General features: G+C 55.2%; 1 protein-coding gene across 1 annotated transcript; it reads right to left on the reverse strand.

Annotated features, from left to right (window-relative positions):
- Window positions 1-2,027: 2,027 nt before the first annotated feature.
- Window positions 2,028-14,966, reverse strand: TTLL2 (tubulin tyrosine ligase like 2). Its single transcript, XM_078447565.2, is given in 8 exon segments — window positions 2,028-3,336; window positions 3,339-3,418; window positions 3,420-4,065; window positions 4,068-4,122; window positions 4,124-4,420; window positions 5,490-5,635; window positions 6,352-6,696; window positions 14,248-14,966. Coding segments are annotated over 7 exon segments (1,995 nt in total). The 5' UTR covers window positions 6,596-6,696; window positions 14,248-14,966; the 3' UTR covers window positions 2,028-2,809.
- Between the last annotated feature and the right edge of the window lie 208 nt (window positions 14,967-15,174).

The following is a 15,174-nucleotide window of genomic DNA, read 5'->3' on the forward strand; positions in this document are numbered from 1 at the left end:
CGGGGTACCCCGCCTGGGGACGTGGGCATCTCACCGGGGGTCGTGGGGACACAGCTTACCTCGCACTGTCCCTTCCTCGTGGGGTCCGCCTGCAGGGCAGCCAAGAGGCCCCACACAAGCCCCTCCAGTCTGCACAGTGCTCACGGGCGAACAAGGGGAGTCCACGCAGCAGACAAGAAGAGTCTGGAAGGTCAGGTTTTGAAGAGACCGCCGCGGGGCTCTGCCCTCTGTCTGCCCCTGTCCGCAAGGCTCCCCGCACGCCCACGAGGGCAGCCGGCCCGAGTTGAGTCTGCACGGCCTGCCCCCAGGGTCTGCCTCGCCCTGCCGGCCACCATGCCTCTGCGACCCGTTCACACGTTACCCAGCAGCTTCCGGCTCAGGGGCCACTCTGCACCGGGAGGGCTGAGCAGGTGGGGGCCGCACTCCAGCCCAGTGTGACCGCTGTGTCCCGGGAGCACACTTCTCTCCTACTTCCCCCTTCCTTCTGGGAGATTCTCATGACTTCCTGCGTCCCCTGCGGCTGGCTTCTTCTAACCTCGAGTCAAAGGGAGATGGGATCCAGTTTTGAAATGGAGTAAGAACCTTCACCTCCAACTGCGGGGCGTTTCTAGCTCCCGAGAGATTTCCTGGAGTCAAAGAGCCCAGCGTCCCGCAGGTTCCTTTAGTTAAATTCCCCTTCAGCTGCTCGTCTCCTGGTCCTTCGCTCGCAGTGACTCTTGGGTCTTTGTGTCCATTGGCATTGTCAGCTCCTATAGTGCCCAGTTTGGAGTATGAGGCACCCCCCCCCCAAGCCCCAAACTCAACACCCTGTTTGGCTTGGGGTCCCTAGTGGGACTGCCTTCTTTCCCCTCCATGACTCCTGTGTTTGCCCCGGTGCCCTGGTGCGGTCCAGCTCCTTCGATCGTACTTTGCGAAGGAATAAGGAAAGGTACACATATCCCATTTCCCCGGAGGTGGAAACCCAAGGATTCTTTTAAGGGACTACCTCCTATCTCCTGGAGACGTCTCTGGACTTTGGGGCTTTGGCTCTTGTCCCCCAGAATACCGCGTCTCTGTTTTCGCTCCGTGTCCCTTACACAAGCGTGCACCTGATACAAACTCTGCACACATAGGCTTCCCGTCGCCTTTGCAAGTCTAACGTTAGCCCACTATTATTTCAGTTTAATTGGCCCGCATTTTGCCTTGACGAGCATACTGCCCGGATCATGCGTGTTTTCCGGACAGCGGACCCGGGGCTGCAGAGGTTCACATGCTCAAATGAAATCATCGTTCCTTAACGTTATGTGCTGGGCACGTCTCTGGGACGTTCATCCTCACGTCTGAGTTGTTGCTCAAGATGAAAGGGGGTATGAGATCTAATCTCTGGCTTTCGGGTGATGGTAGCCACATGGCTTGGTCTCGTTAGAGTGCGTCTCCATATGTGCGGAAGAGGCCCTTTCCTTTGTTTGCCAAATACTATAAAGTAGAAAGCTGAGATAGAAGACCAGGGCAATCTGGATGTGCTTACAGTCTTACGTGACTCCTTCAAATCTCTTCTGGAATAAGGCTGGGAGTAAATAAATGTGCTTATGCCTGAAACCAAGCAATGAGCAACATACGCAGTCCAGCCTCCGGGCTAACTGCTGGAACTTTCTTCTCCCCCTTTTTTCTGAACCATTCAGTTGGAACAGTAGGATTCTGTTAGGTGTTCAGAGGCCGCTGCGAGTGCCAACACCATAAGGAATCGTATGTGGGCACTGAGAGCAGTCACTTCCTTCCTTTGTCCCTCGGTGGCTGTATCACCCACTCTGTGTCCCCAGCCTCAATAGTTAATCCTTGCATATCTTAAGTATGGTTTGCTGTAACTTCTCTTTTTTATTGCGGTGAAATAAACATAACAGAAAATTGACCATCAGTGACATCTAGCACATGATGTTGTGCAACCACCACCAGAACGTTCCAGGAGGAACCCCGCTCCCACTCGCGGTCAGCGCCCCCGCGCCCCCACCCCGGCCCCTGCAACCACCAATCACGTTGTGTGTCTGGACTTGCCAACTCGGGATGCTTCCTGTAAATCGTATCTTACTACGTGTGGCGCTTTGTGTCTGGCTTTTTTCTCACTCAGCATGATGTTTTCAACTAAATGCTGCGGCTTTTGTGTCTTAGGACTCTTCAGTGCTTTCTGATGTGGCAGGAGTGACAAGGCTAGATCTGGAAGGTTCTGAGGTCGCATGCTGGGATGGTAATCTATCAGTGACGGGGCCAACCACGAGGGGACACTCTCCAAATACGGCTGATGGATGACCCCAGTGGGGAGCAATGTGGTGCAATGTCTGATTTAGGACCCAAGACCTACACATAACAGTCACGTGGGTACCCTGGGGGAAGGTTTCCTGTAATTCGCCTCATACCGATGACTGATCATTAAGTTGACAAAAATAATTTTGAACATAAAATGGTGTATTCAGAAACAAAAAGTTAACCCTTAGCCTTTTTTGTACCGTTTTCACCTCAGAGTCCTTAAGAGATACGCTAATTATCTTTGGTTTTCGTGTTTCGGTAAATGCACAGTGTAATTGTGATAAAGCATTTCCAAGGACAGAAAAGAGGCTGTGTGGTATTTCCCCAAGAAATCGGAGCAAATACACCAGTTAGGTCATGTAATTCAATCATCATTTGCACATGTTCTACTTTGTCAGGGTTGCTATATTTCTATTTACGCCCACATCGGTGGCCCCGGCGACGTGGTCAACGTGCTGAATGCAGAGGGGCAGGGGCCGAGCCATTGCTGTCCCCGGGCAAGGGAATCCTTGGTTTTCCAAAAGCCGTGTCACCTTCTCTTTGTTTCTTTTTCTGCCACGTGGGAGTGTTGTTTGTTCGTTCGTTTCTGGAACTCTTGGATTATTCTCCTGACATTTAATCTATTCCTGGAAGCTCCAAAAGTTGCTTCGTTGAAAGGAAAAATGAGAACAAAGTTCCCCTCTTGGAGATCTGGCACTTTGCTCTAGTCGGAGGCGACGCACGGGGCGATGCTTGTCCGGTGGGCGCACGCTTGGATGAGGGACACGAACGGAATGAGGCTTTGTGGGGCGTGTGTCTGCCCTTTAACTTTAGCTTGGTTTGGGGGGGGTTCTCTTGTTGAAAGGAGAAGGTCTTTCTTCCTACTCGTCATTTCCCTAGGCTGGGAGGCACGTTTACTCTCGGGACATATCTTTACGGCTTTCTTCACTGCAGATTCCTCCTTAAACGGTCTGCCTGTGACCGGAAAGAGGGACTCACGAGGAAGGGTTCTGCCCGCGCGGTTGAGCCCACCGGCATCCAGCTCCGCGAGGGGGACCCCGCCGCTCCCCCGGGACCGCCACTACCCTCTGCCCTCCCGTGCCTCAGACCCTGCAAGTAAATCGGCTCAGCAGTGGCGTGGATGAGTTTTCTCTTCAGACACGTCCGCCGAACAATCCACGGACAGGGCAGGGCTGAAGTTGACCTCTAGCGGCCACGGTTTCAAGTTGTCACCAATCAAAATATCAAACCCAAAGAGCTCGAAGCAGTTGGCCGTGAAGGGGACCGAGGGAGCGATGGCGAGCCCCGTGAGAATAGCCACGTGGTGGATTTTCTGCCACAGAAGCAGGCCGTCCACGTCCCAGCTGCGAAGGTAAGAGAAGGAGCGGCTGAGGGTCTACTTGTTGCCACGACCGATCACTTCTTTGATTTTCTCATACGAGGCCCCGGACTTGTTGATGCTGAGGTTGGTCAAGGGGGCATAACTGTTCTGCAGATTACTCAGGTCGAACTTCTCCGTGGCAAAGCACGTTAACCCTTCCTGATACATGTAAATGGTCAAAGGCTTAAAGCCCGTGATACAGACGCAGATGCGGAGGTCAGGTTTACCTCTGCCCACGAGGAAAGGGTGGCAGGTATATTTCCATACTATGTATGTATCATCAAAGTCTAAGTCTTTAATGTCACTGGAAATGATGATCCCCGTCCCGCGAGATGGCTCCACAGGCTTGCAGATCCGGGAGCTGTGCTTTGCGCCCGTCACGTGCTTCTCCCGCGAGTATTCAGCCATGAACTTGTTGTAGTCGTGGGCATGACGAACGTCAGCGGGATGAACTCGTGCAGGGGGCCGCCGGACGTCCTCTTCCATGCGCTTCAGGTGCCTGGCCAGGCGGTCCTTCCGGTCCGCCTGGTGGTGCCCGGGTGGTGGTTCAGCCCTTGCCCCCGGCTTCACGCTGACGCGCTCAGTCATCCGGCAGGAGGAAGTCCCGCAATACAGGTTCCAGTCTTCGCTGTTCTGCCCTCCTTCGTCAAATTTGTCCCACCCTCGCTCCGGCAGGACGCTCTGCACCGCTTCCGGCATGGGGTCGTCCACAGGGAACCCCGGCGGCTTCGGGATGGCCCCCGAAGGTCTGCCTCCTGCCATCAAATAAGGTTTTCTTTTCTAAAAACCGGGGATCAGAAAAGCGTTAGAGGGTGGACAGGGAGGTCGTGTCCTAGAGGAGCTTTTACGTAAAGGAGCCCGCATCCTACGGTCAGCTGTCCTGTCTGCCTTCCCTGACATCATTCACCAGATAACCTGCCCCCTGCACAGGTCCGCCCATCTCTGCTGCCCCTGCAGAAGCTGACGGGCCCCTCCCTGTGCGTTCTGTCGCTCCAGAGTTACCTGCCTACTGCCTCCTCTTAGCGACACGTTAAAACGTTGGCAGTCACAACGGTGACCTGAGGGTTACTCTGCCGTAGGCCTGTACCTTCAGTGAATCCTGTTGACCTGAAACATGGGCATTCTTTAGAAAAAGCAAATGTCAGTTTCTCTCCAGTTAGATGAATCTGAACATGCCAAAGAAAGGTGATGCGTGGGTGTTACGGGATTAGCAAGGGTCTTATCAGCCCGAGAAGCTTCGGGAACTTAGGCCAGACCCCTGTGGTGACCACCAGCACCTGCCTCATATGCCCAGGGGTCAGAGGCCGTGTTCCTTCAAGTTCATGGTAACTTGCAAAGAAAATAGGAAAAATTTGAGTTTTTAGAAATTCATTCTGCAAAAACAATGATTATGTGAAGATTGCGCCTCCCATTTTGCAAGACGCCCAGAAAGTGCATATTTGACATTTTCCTGAAATTTCAAAGACAGAAAATCAGATTGTTTTGGAGAAAATCAAAGCTGATGATGAGGCATGATGTTGTATTATGATCTAGGGTGGGGTGGGTGGGGGGGGGGGAGTAAAAAAGCCAAAGCCTCTTGGGGGAGATGTCGCTATTCCAAAATCCTAAAACAAGGATTTAGTGCTCATCAAAACTGCCACATTCAGGCAATTCTGACTTATTTCTTTGATGATGTTAGCATTGTTCGTGCATAACTTACCCTATAGCGTGACATAACTTATTTGGTGGAAATCCTGTGGCATTTGAGAGGCTCTGATTGATGCCCAAGGAGTAACTCTGACAGGTGAAGCCAGTCTGGCCGGAGGGAAAGTGGGCGGGGAGGAGGGAGGAGGTCGAACTTGTCACCCACCTGCTTCTCCAGATTTGAAATTGGGAAGAGTCGGGGAGCGGCGAAGGAGTCTCCTTGTTTTCTGAGACCAGCAGCTGAGTATGGTAGGCTCTGATCTGAGGCTGCTGAGGGCTGGGACAGTGGCTCCGAAAGAGGGTCCAGAAGCGCTGTGAACACAAGCCGTGTCAACACATGACCTCGCGTTTGTCGGTGTTGTTACTGCTTTGGCGAGGAGGGGCCCCCGGGAGCTACAGCCCCAGCATGGCTGTTAAGAAATTCAATCTTTGCAATTTACAGCACTGTTTTCAAGCTATGGTCAATGATATTAACATGTTATAGTAGTGTGTGTGTGTGTGTGTGTGTGTGTGTAAGGGGGAAGATCAAAAATAGTTATGGAAGCTGGATCAAACACAGTTAAAAACGTTCCTTCTCTTGGGGCACCTGGGTGGCTCAGTTAGTTGAGTGTCTGACTCTTGAGTCAGCTCAGGTCATGATCCCAGGTCGGGGGATCGAGCCCCGTGCTGGTCTCTGTGCGGAGCGTGGAGCCTGCTTAAGATTCTGTCTTGGGGCCCCTGGGGGGCTCAGTCAGTTAAGCGTCCGACTTCGGCTCAGGTCGTGATCTCAGAGTTCATGAGATCGTGCCCTATGCCGTCAGCATGGAGCCCACTTGGACTCCCTCTCTCCCCCCTACCCTGCCTGTGCCTGTGCTCTCCCCCTCTCCCTCTCTCTCAAAATAAATTTTAAAAAAAGTTTGGTCTCTTCCCAGCTCCAGGACACATGCCATCTTTCCCAAACTTAGTTGATCATGGAACCCTCCTAAAATTTGTGTCACATTAGTTACCATTTCACAAAAGCAGCGTGGGAAATACTGAGTCAGGCAAACCTGATGGGATGCGGTCCCATTCCTGGCAACCTCCACCTTCCCAGCCTGGGAAATAAACCTCTCGGGAAAGGACAGCGTGGCCTTCTGGGGGGCGCCTGGCTCCGTCGGGAACCAGCACGCGGTGGCTCGGGCCCGGCCTTCTCCGGCTCCACAGGTCAGCGGACGAGAACAGACCCAGGAAATGCCATCTTGAGGCCGGCCGGCAAACCTGGGCTTCCTGGAACCAAGAAAGCCGATCAATCATCCTCTGGAGACGTGAAGCGTATGGTCTGATGAGACTCTGGCTGTTCACTGGGACGCTTGTGCAACACCCACTGGGCCCGTGTCAGCTGAGTGTCCACTTGCCTGTGAAAATTCGTTGAGAAACCAAACGCGTAATTAAGAGTTTTTTCTGCTCAATACAAGGTCTGGAGCCACTGAAGTGTCTTTCGTCCAGCCTCTTTCAGACGGACGGACAGACGCTGCGGACAGCACACGGTTCCGTCTGACGAAGAAACGCACGTGGGAGGGGGCAGGCATCGTGATTAAAAACTGGTTGGGGACAAATTCGGAAGCCCTCCGTAGGACGGTGGAGGCGACGCGGGCCGTGAGGACCGGGTGGGGGGAGCCTGCAGAGGTACGCCGTCCGGCCCGGGGGGCGTCATGGGGCACGTCCCCAGTCGCTCGGCTCTCGCCTCCCACGCCTGTAGAGGACCAAGTGCTCATCTTAAGGCGAGCGCGGCCGTTCCCGTGAGTGTAGGTGTGGGCCGAAGGCCACCTGCTGGAGGGGACCAGGACACAGCCTCTTTGCGTGCTCACGGGCGCTGGAGCCACATGGCCCCCCCACCCCCTTCTGGAGCAGGGTGGCCCAGCCATCGGTCACACCATCCTCTCATCTCAGAGGTGGTTTCCTTGCGGCTGAGAGTGAAGCTGTCCACGGAGATTTTCATAATAGCCTAGTTTCTCCCTTGGTCTGAGCCTCATCTCTAGGAGGGAGGACGGTGAGGAGGTCACATCGCTCATGGCCACGGCAGGATGAGCCACGGGTGGGCTCCAGCTCCAGGTGTGGCCATGTGGTCCGTGGACATAGGAAGAGAATCCGTGAAATGTACATGTGGTTCCCCTCTGTATGGTGTCCAAAGGTTGACCTCCTGCTGATGGAGGAGGTGAGGGGGGAACAGAGAGGGGAGGTGGAGGGAGAGGTGAGGGAGGAGGGGAGGGAGGAGGGGAGGGAGGAAGGGAGGGAGGAGGGGAGGGAGGAGGGAAGGGAGGAGTGGAGGGAGGAGTGGAGGGAGGAGGGGGAGGGAGGAGGGGGAGGGAGGAGGGGGAGGGAGGAGGGGAAGGGAGGAGGGGAGGGAGGAGGGGAGGGAGGAGGGGAGGGAGGAGGGGAGGGAGGAGGGGAAGGGAGGAGGGGAGGGAGGAGGAGAGGGAGGAGGGAAAGGGAGGAGGGGAGGGAAGAGGGGAGGGAGGAGGAGAGGGAGGAGGGGAAGGGAGGAGGGGACGGAGGAGGGGAGGGAGGAGGGGAGGGAAGAGAGAAGTGAGGAGACATGAGGGAAGAGGTGAAGGAGGAGGTGAGGGAGGAGGGGAGGGAGGAAGGAGGGAGGAGGGGAAGGGAGAGGTGAGGGAGGAGGGGAGGGAGGAGGGGAAGAGAGGAGGGGAAGGGAGGAAGGGAAGGGAGGAGGGGAGGGAGGAAAAGAAGGGAGGAGGCGAAGGGAGGAGACATGAGGGAAGAGGTGAGGGAGGAGGTGAGGGAGGAGAGGAAGGGGGGAGGGAGGGAGGAGGGGAAGGGAGAGGTGAGGAAGGAGGGGAGGGAGGAGAGGAAGGGGGGAGGGGAGGGAGGAGGGGAAGGGAGGAGAGGAAAGGAGAGGGGAGGGAAGAGGTAAGGGAGGAAGGAGGGAGGAGGGGAAGGGAGAGGTGAGGGAGGAGGGGAAGGGAGGAAGGGAAGGGAGGAGGGGAGAGAGGAGGGGAAGGGAGGAGACATGAGGGAGGAGACATGAGGTGAAGGAGGAGGTGAGGGAGGAGGGGAGGGGAAGGGAGAGGGGAGGGAGGAGGGGAGGGAGCATCAAAGTCCTGCAGAGGGTTAGCGGTGCCCCCTCCTCGCCGTGATCTGTGTAAACTGGGTGGTGGGTCCCAGGTGTCACTGTTCCTTCAGAGATTTTTGAAAGATCACATATTCTGTGACCTTGTTAAGAGGAGGCTCCGATGGTCCGAGAGGGGTCAGGGCCCGGGAGGTTCTGGATGGAGGTGGAGAGGCCCTGCAGAGGAGAGGGGGAGCGAGGGCCCCTGGAGGGGGGCTGCGCGTCACGCGGGGGTCAGACTGTTTACCGCCGAGGCAGCCTCGCCTGCGTCCGCGTGGTAAGGAGACGATGCGGGTTATTTGACCACAGTCTGCGCGCTCCCGCTGCTGTCCTGGCCGTGACCACAGGGCGGGCTCACACCGCGGGCCGAGCCGGGACGACGCCCACTGTGCACGGGGTCCCCCACCTGCGTTCCGCACCGGGAGCGGATCTGCTGGGGCTGCAGGCAGGCGACCCCGTCCGCTCCACTGCGTGTCGGCGCTCCGCGTCTGCCGCGGTGGCTGCCCCTGTCCCCGCCCCCGGGGTCCCTGCTGCCTGCACTTCCGGGGGCTGCGGGCCAGCGCGACTGTGGAAATGGCCATTCGCCCGCCTCACCCAGCGAAATAGGAGTTTTTGGGGTCAGGGCTCTCTTTTTAATCCCTGTTCCTGCACTGGGTGCCCTGTATGTTTGTGGAACAAATGAATGAACCAGCAGCCCAGTGTGGGGTCGGGACAGGGGAGAGCAGGGGGGGGGGGGGTATAGTTTTTCCTGTAATGAGGGGAATACACATTTCATACATTTTCTATCCATGTCAGCCATGATTCCTACTCCGTTGCTCATTTCCGCCCCAAATTTCCTCTCTCTTTTTATAAACTCCCATTTATCTGGGTCAGGATCCAAGAGATTTATGGCTAACTTCAGCTTCTCAGTCTTGAGCCCAAACTTTAGTGGCAAATTCTATTCACAATTAAAATAGACATCACCATACCTGACCTTTTACCAGATACACACTAGGCCTTTCTACCTTTACTACGAGTGCTCAAATCAGCGACTGATTGGTTTAAATCATATAAAACATGTAATAAACTGTATGTTTATTTGGACGTTTGCACTCGGAACGGTGACACGTAAGGGGTCCTCGTGGGAACTGAAACGATCGCAATTATAACGAAATTAATGAAAGACACGAATAACTTCTATGATCAGAGCAGCCCGCACAGGCAGCGAGCCCTGGCTATCTCCCGAAGGCATCACTTTATGTTCACTGATGCTCATAATACATAATTGCGATATTAAGATGGGCTCACTGTACTAAGACTTAACAGGCAAGCAAAGTATCGTGTAATGTGATAAAAATATCACACGCAAATACACATATACATTATAACGTGAAACTATGACACGAAATTGTTAATTATTTAAGGGCATTTGCCATTCAGCCAGGGCAGGAGCCGAGACACCGGTCAACTTAACCCTGGCAGTTCTGAACTGAGCAATAGCCTGGGCGAAGAGCTCTCAGGGCCCACGGGCTTTATTCTGAAAAGAAGGCGGTACACATTCTCGCTGAACTTGAAAACACTTTATTGGGAACCACGGTTCTCAGCGTCCCTGGGCAGTCACACTGATTGGCCCAGGAATGTATCAAGGTAGCAGTAATTACTAATAACGTGCGAACTCCACAAGGTCACTGCGGGGAAATTATGACGTATATGTGTATATTGACAGAGTCGCCATCTCCCGCTTGCATTTCCGCGTGCCCTGTCGCGTGGGAGGCTACGCTTTTCAGGTGCGGCCCGTGGGAGGGGCTCTGTGAGGCGGGCACGTCCCTGACAGGGGGACGGCCACAGACCTACAGACCCTGCAGGCGAGTGAGGCTTGGTGGCTAGAGCCCTCTCTGGCCCTCCGAGAGGAAGGTCGGCCTCCACATAAAAACTTCCAGAAGGAAACTGGGGCACGCAGACCTACTCCCCAAGCCGCCCGGGAGAGGGGCACCCGGGAGAGGGGCACCCGCCCACAAGGTGAAGGCCACGTGCTTGTATCTCCGCTAGGAGAGCGCGAGTCCGTTACCGTGAACGTGGCTGGAACGCTCGTAGGGGCAGAGCGAGCCCGCGTGTGCACGGAAAACACCAACACGCATCAAAACATCATCACCGTTGAACCACCGCGTGTGGAGCGGGAACGAGCCAAGGCGGGGCCGACCTGGTCACGTGCAACCAGGGACACACATCGCAGAGCGGGCCCAGGTCTCGCGTCCTCCTCGGCAGAAACCCGGCCGATGTAATCAGGGCAGAGGCCGCGTCTGAGAAGCAGCAGCAACCTGAACTTCAGAAGCCGACTTCAAGCGTGTGATTAGGTCATTGTTATAATTACGGGGTTTTATGATCTCTTGGAGCCTGGTTCAGCCCTGGCCACGCTCTCTCCTGGCTTGTGGAGGGAAAGGGCTTCTTTTCCCACACCTTGATGACATTCCTGGGCACACGGGGCCCGCTGGGAGGGAAGCGGGCCAAACACAACTGTTGCCCCCACTGTGGGAACAATGAACCCTCAGAATGGCCCCTGGGATCCCTGCTTCTCCCAGAAGACTCATTCCGGAGCCGGAATTTGTGGGAGGGGACGGCCCCCAGCCTCCGCAGCCCCTCAGACTGCTGAGTCCCACGTTGGTCCGTCCAAAACGGGACCTTGAAGAAGAATCAGGAGGGAGCCCATTGTGTCTATGCACACTGCGTTTGGAGCTCATTCACCGTGTGAGGGACAAACCACCCCCAGCTACCTTCCGTTTGAACCGGACCCGGCTGTAGTACGAAACCATGTGATTGAATGCCATGAATTTCTGTCGTCTTTGAACTGAGAGAGGAAATATTTGGGGGTCGAGGAGAGGGACCCTTCTTGGGTGACCCTGAAATCAGACGCTGCAAAAGCAAACACAGACCCCACCGAGGCAGAGAACCGGTTTCTGTCCACGTCCTTCGGTCTCGGCTTTCGGAACCTCAACGATTAATTTCGAAAGCCTCTGCCCCGCCTTCGTTTGGAATTACTGGACATTTACCACGCGCAGCCTGTGTGCTCATGTGTCCTGGGTGAAAACAGGGTGTCATCAACTTTTTTTACCATCCACACGGCCTTGCCTCCGGCCATACTCGGAACAGTAAAAACACACCGCCCTGTCGTGGATCAAAGAGTCGCGCACACGACAGAAACTTCACGCTGCTTCGTGCAGCGATTTTCAGATTTAGAGGCGAGTTGTTCAGACATGCAAGGCACTCCGTTTTTATCAACTAGGAGCGAACGGCTACTGTAGACTCCTGTGTCATTCTACGTGGGCGAAGCCACTTGGTGGCTGACCGTCCCCCTCAACCACCCCCCCCCTTTTTTTTTTTAAATAAGTTGTTATTAACTTAAAATCAGAACAGTTTTTAATTATTCTAAATCAGTGCCCGGGCACAACTTTTTATACTGGTGATAGGTTTTGTTTTATCATTAAAGCCTTCAGTTCCCCGGGGGTGAGGCCACACCCGACTCCGCGCGAGGCTTGCATCCAGTGGACCGGAACTGACTTGACGTGAAAATGTCCAGTGTCCCGGGACCGGGGAGCTACATTTGCCGCTTTGCAAACTGCGTATGGAAAGGCAGTAGGTTTTTTTTTTCCCCCCCACTGGAAAGCCTTTGAGATATCAGATCTACGTCTGAAGGCCACACTTCTTAGCATGGCATTCAAGGCCTTCGTATGAGTCTTCAGCAGCTGTTCAGCCCGACGCCACTCCCCGCCCGGACTTCCCAACCCCGCCTGGCAGGGTCAGGAGCCGGGTATCCGACCCAAGCCCTAGCTGTGGCCTCAGGGCACCCCGACTTGGTGGCCCTGAGCCCCGCCTTCTCTCCTCGCCTGCCCTCCCTTGCTCCCCTCCTCTGGGGCCCACACCCTCCACACCTACCTTGGGGAAAACTGCTCCCTCTGCATCCAGCCGTCTGTGTGCCAGGAGATCCGTGCTCTGCCCCGAGGCCTTGGCGTCCGTCCATCGGGTCTAGGAGAGCACGGGCTGCTCGGTGTGTTCCGGGGGAGCGCCCCCACTCACTATGGGGTGCCGTCGAGCTCTCTCTCTGCCCACGTGTCACAGGATGTTCTCCGGCCTCGAGCACAAAAGCGTGTCGTCAAGCGATACAACCCAGGTGGGCGGGATGCTCGTCCTCCTAAGTCCACCAGGTCTGAGCACGGTGGCCCCGCTGGTCCGAGAGCACACGGCCCCCTGAGCCGTCGGGGAGGGGTGCGTCCCGGGACAGAGGCACGCGCTGGGGCCCCCTCCGGCTCCCGGGGTGACTTCCGTACGCTCGTCCCCGAGCCCGGCCCTGCTTGCAAGTGGGTGTGCAGTCAGCCTTCGGCAGCCGCAGAGCCCAGTCGACGGGGCAGAACTGGAAGCTTCCTTGCTGGTCCCTCCGTGATGCGAGCCTGCTCGCCTCACAAAGGGGGGCACGCATCGCCGCAGGGCCTGAGGGACCAGGCCCCATCCGGGTATGGACCTGGGGCTCCTCTGCACGTCCCCCCCCTCCTCCGGAGGACTGTCTGCTTTCTGTGGGGACCACACTCAGCTCAGAGCCCAGTGGCCCCATCAGCCACACACCTGAGGACACAGAGAGGCTCAGGGCAGCTGACAGACGGACGAGAAGAGGCAGGCAGGCTCCTCTGGGGGCCGTCCTGGGACCTTCTTGTACTTCACCCAGGTGGGACCTCAAAATAGACCATTTCCACATAAGAACAGTTGAGTTTCCAAAATGAATCGTTATTGTTTCTTTATATATATATATATATATATATATATATATATATATGGAGGTTTATTCATTGTGAGAGAGAAACAGAGACAGAGCATGAGCAGGGGAGGGGGAGAGAGAGAGGGAAACACAGAATTGGAAGCAGGCTCCGGGCTCCGAGCTGTCAGCCCAGAACCCGACGCGGGGCTTGAACTCACGAACCGTGAGATCATGACCTGAGCTGAAGTCGACGCCCAACGGACTGAGCCCCCCAGGCGCCCCTGAATCTTTATCGTTTCTGTAAGTCAAGTTTACACCTGAGACCTCAGTTGGCCCCGTCCTTCCCTGGCTGTGTGCTGCCTCCACACCCTCGTTCTGTCCCCCAGGCCCCGAGCACCACACCTGTGGACTTTGGGACACACCCCGGGCAGAATCCGCCCTGCATTTGTATATGAGGTGCCTCCCCATAGGATCTTTGAACTCAGCTCACTCAGGCTTCAGCATCTTATTACTCTGTTGATGAATGTTTAATGTTTCGATGCCAACTATTTAATTACAGACACTGTTATACCCTTTCAGGACCAATAAATTGCTTCACATGATATATAAAACTGCACAGCACAACAGAGCCCTGGCTAAGCTGTCCCAGGGGAAGGGAAACACTGCGGATTTCCTAATTAGCAAACCAAGAACAAAAGCAATTCATCGTACGTGGCCCAGAAGGCATTTTTCTTTCTGGGTTTGATGTGTTCATTCGTTGTTAATTATTTATCGTTACCCTGCAGCCGTACGTGCTGGGAAGTGGTGTAGAAACCAAGAGTCATTGAGTCTTTTCCCCCGACCGTCTTCCCGAGCACCAGATTAAGGTGGGTTTGGTGATGATTTTGAGTCAGGGGCAGAGACAGGGCTGGCCATCCAGACACAAGGAAGGATATCTGGGCCGAAATCGTCTACGCATCCTGAATTTGTTGAATAGTGTACCATTTTCCCCTTTGATTAGAGACATTTGGGTGAGTTTCCCAGCTGTCTGCTCTCTGGGGAAGGTGGCATACAGTCACCTCTCACAAAAGAGACTCTAAGGGCACATGAGCAGAAGAAGGTGGGGTGCACACTTACCAGGTGAAACGTGTTGGCTTAGTCCAAAGTGAGCGCCGAGAGCGAGCGCATTTCCCCGAACTGCTTCTTCGCAGGTTCTTCTCCAGATTTCTCGGTGGGCTCAGTTCTCCCTTGACTTGTGCCCATGGGATCCTGTCCTCCTCAGACACGGAAAGGCTTAAGGAAGCCTGGGGGCCTCCCAGGAGCTGACCACACGGACTTTGGATCTTGTGGCTAGAGAACTGGCCGGGAGGCAAACGGGCCACCGCTGCGTTGCTCAGGGACCACTAACACCGCTGCCCCAGGCTGACGCCAATGCCCTCGGGGGCCCGCTGGTCACAGCCCCGGGGCCTCCCTGGTCACAGCTCCGGGGCCTCCCCATGCGGGAGCCAACACCCTTGGGGCTCGCTGATCACAGCTCCGGGGCCTCCCCGGTGTGTGCTGTTCATGACAGTCTCGCCTCACCTTCAAGGGTGAGCGGTCTTCACACTGGGACACACTTAACCTGCTCTGACAGGATCCAGAGGAAGTTAGGTTCATTATGATGCTTAAATCTAGAACTTTGGTGGAGTCCAAGGAAACAGGGAACCGATAAGTAGAATTTTCACTTTTTTTTTTATACCTCAATCCCACCTCCCTCAAGTGAGCATCAAACTCAAACCCCAGGTGGTTGATGGAAAGAGACTCTTCTCTACCACCTACCAGGCCCAAGGGAGAGACGTGTGAGAAACCGCATGGTCTCTGGGAGCCTAGAAATCTTTCCTGCCTTCGAAACATCTTCCCAACCAACAACCAAGCCCTTGACATTTGCCAGCTAACATTCACTGAAAACGCTACCTAGCACAGCACCCGGTTCATTGGAAGGATGGAGAATGGGCTTTTTCTGGTTTACCATGACCTCCTCAGTACTTCTTGAAGGACGTTTACAAACATGAAACTTCTGCAACA

The sequence above is a fragment of the Panthera onca genome, chromosome B2 (assembly GCF_046562875.1).
Source record: "Panthera onca isolate mPanOnc1 chromosome B2, mPanOnc1 haplotype 2, whole genome shotgun sequence".
Classification (NCBI taxonomy): domain Eukaryota; kingdom Metazoa; phylum Chordata; class Mammalia; order Carnivora; family Felidae; genus Panthera; species Panthera onca.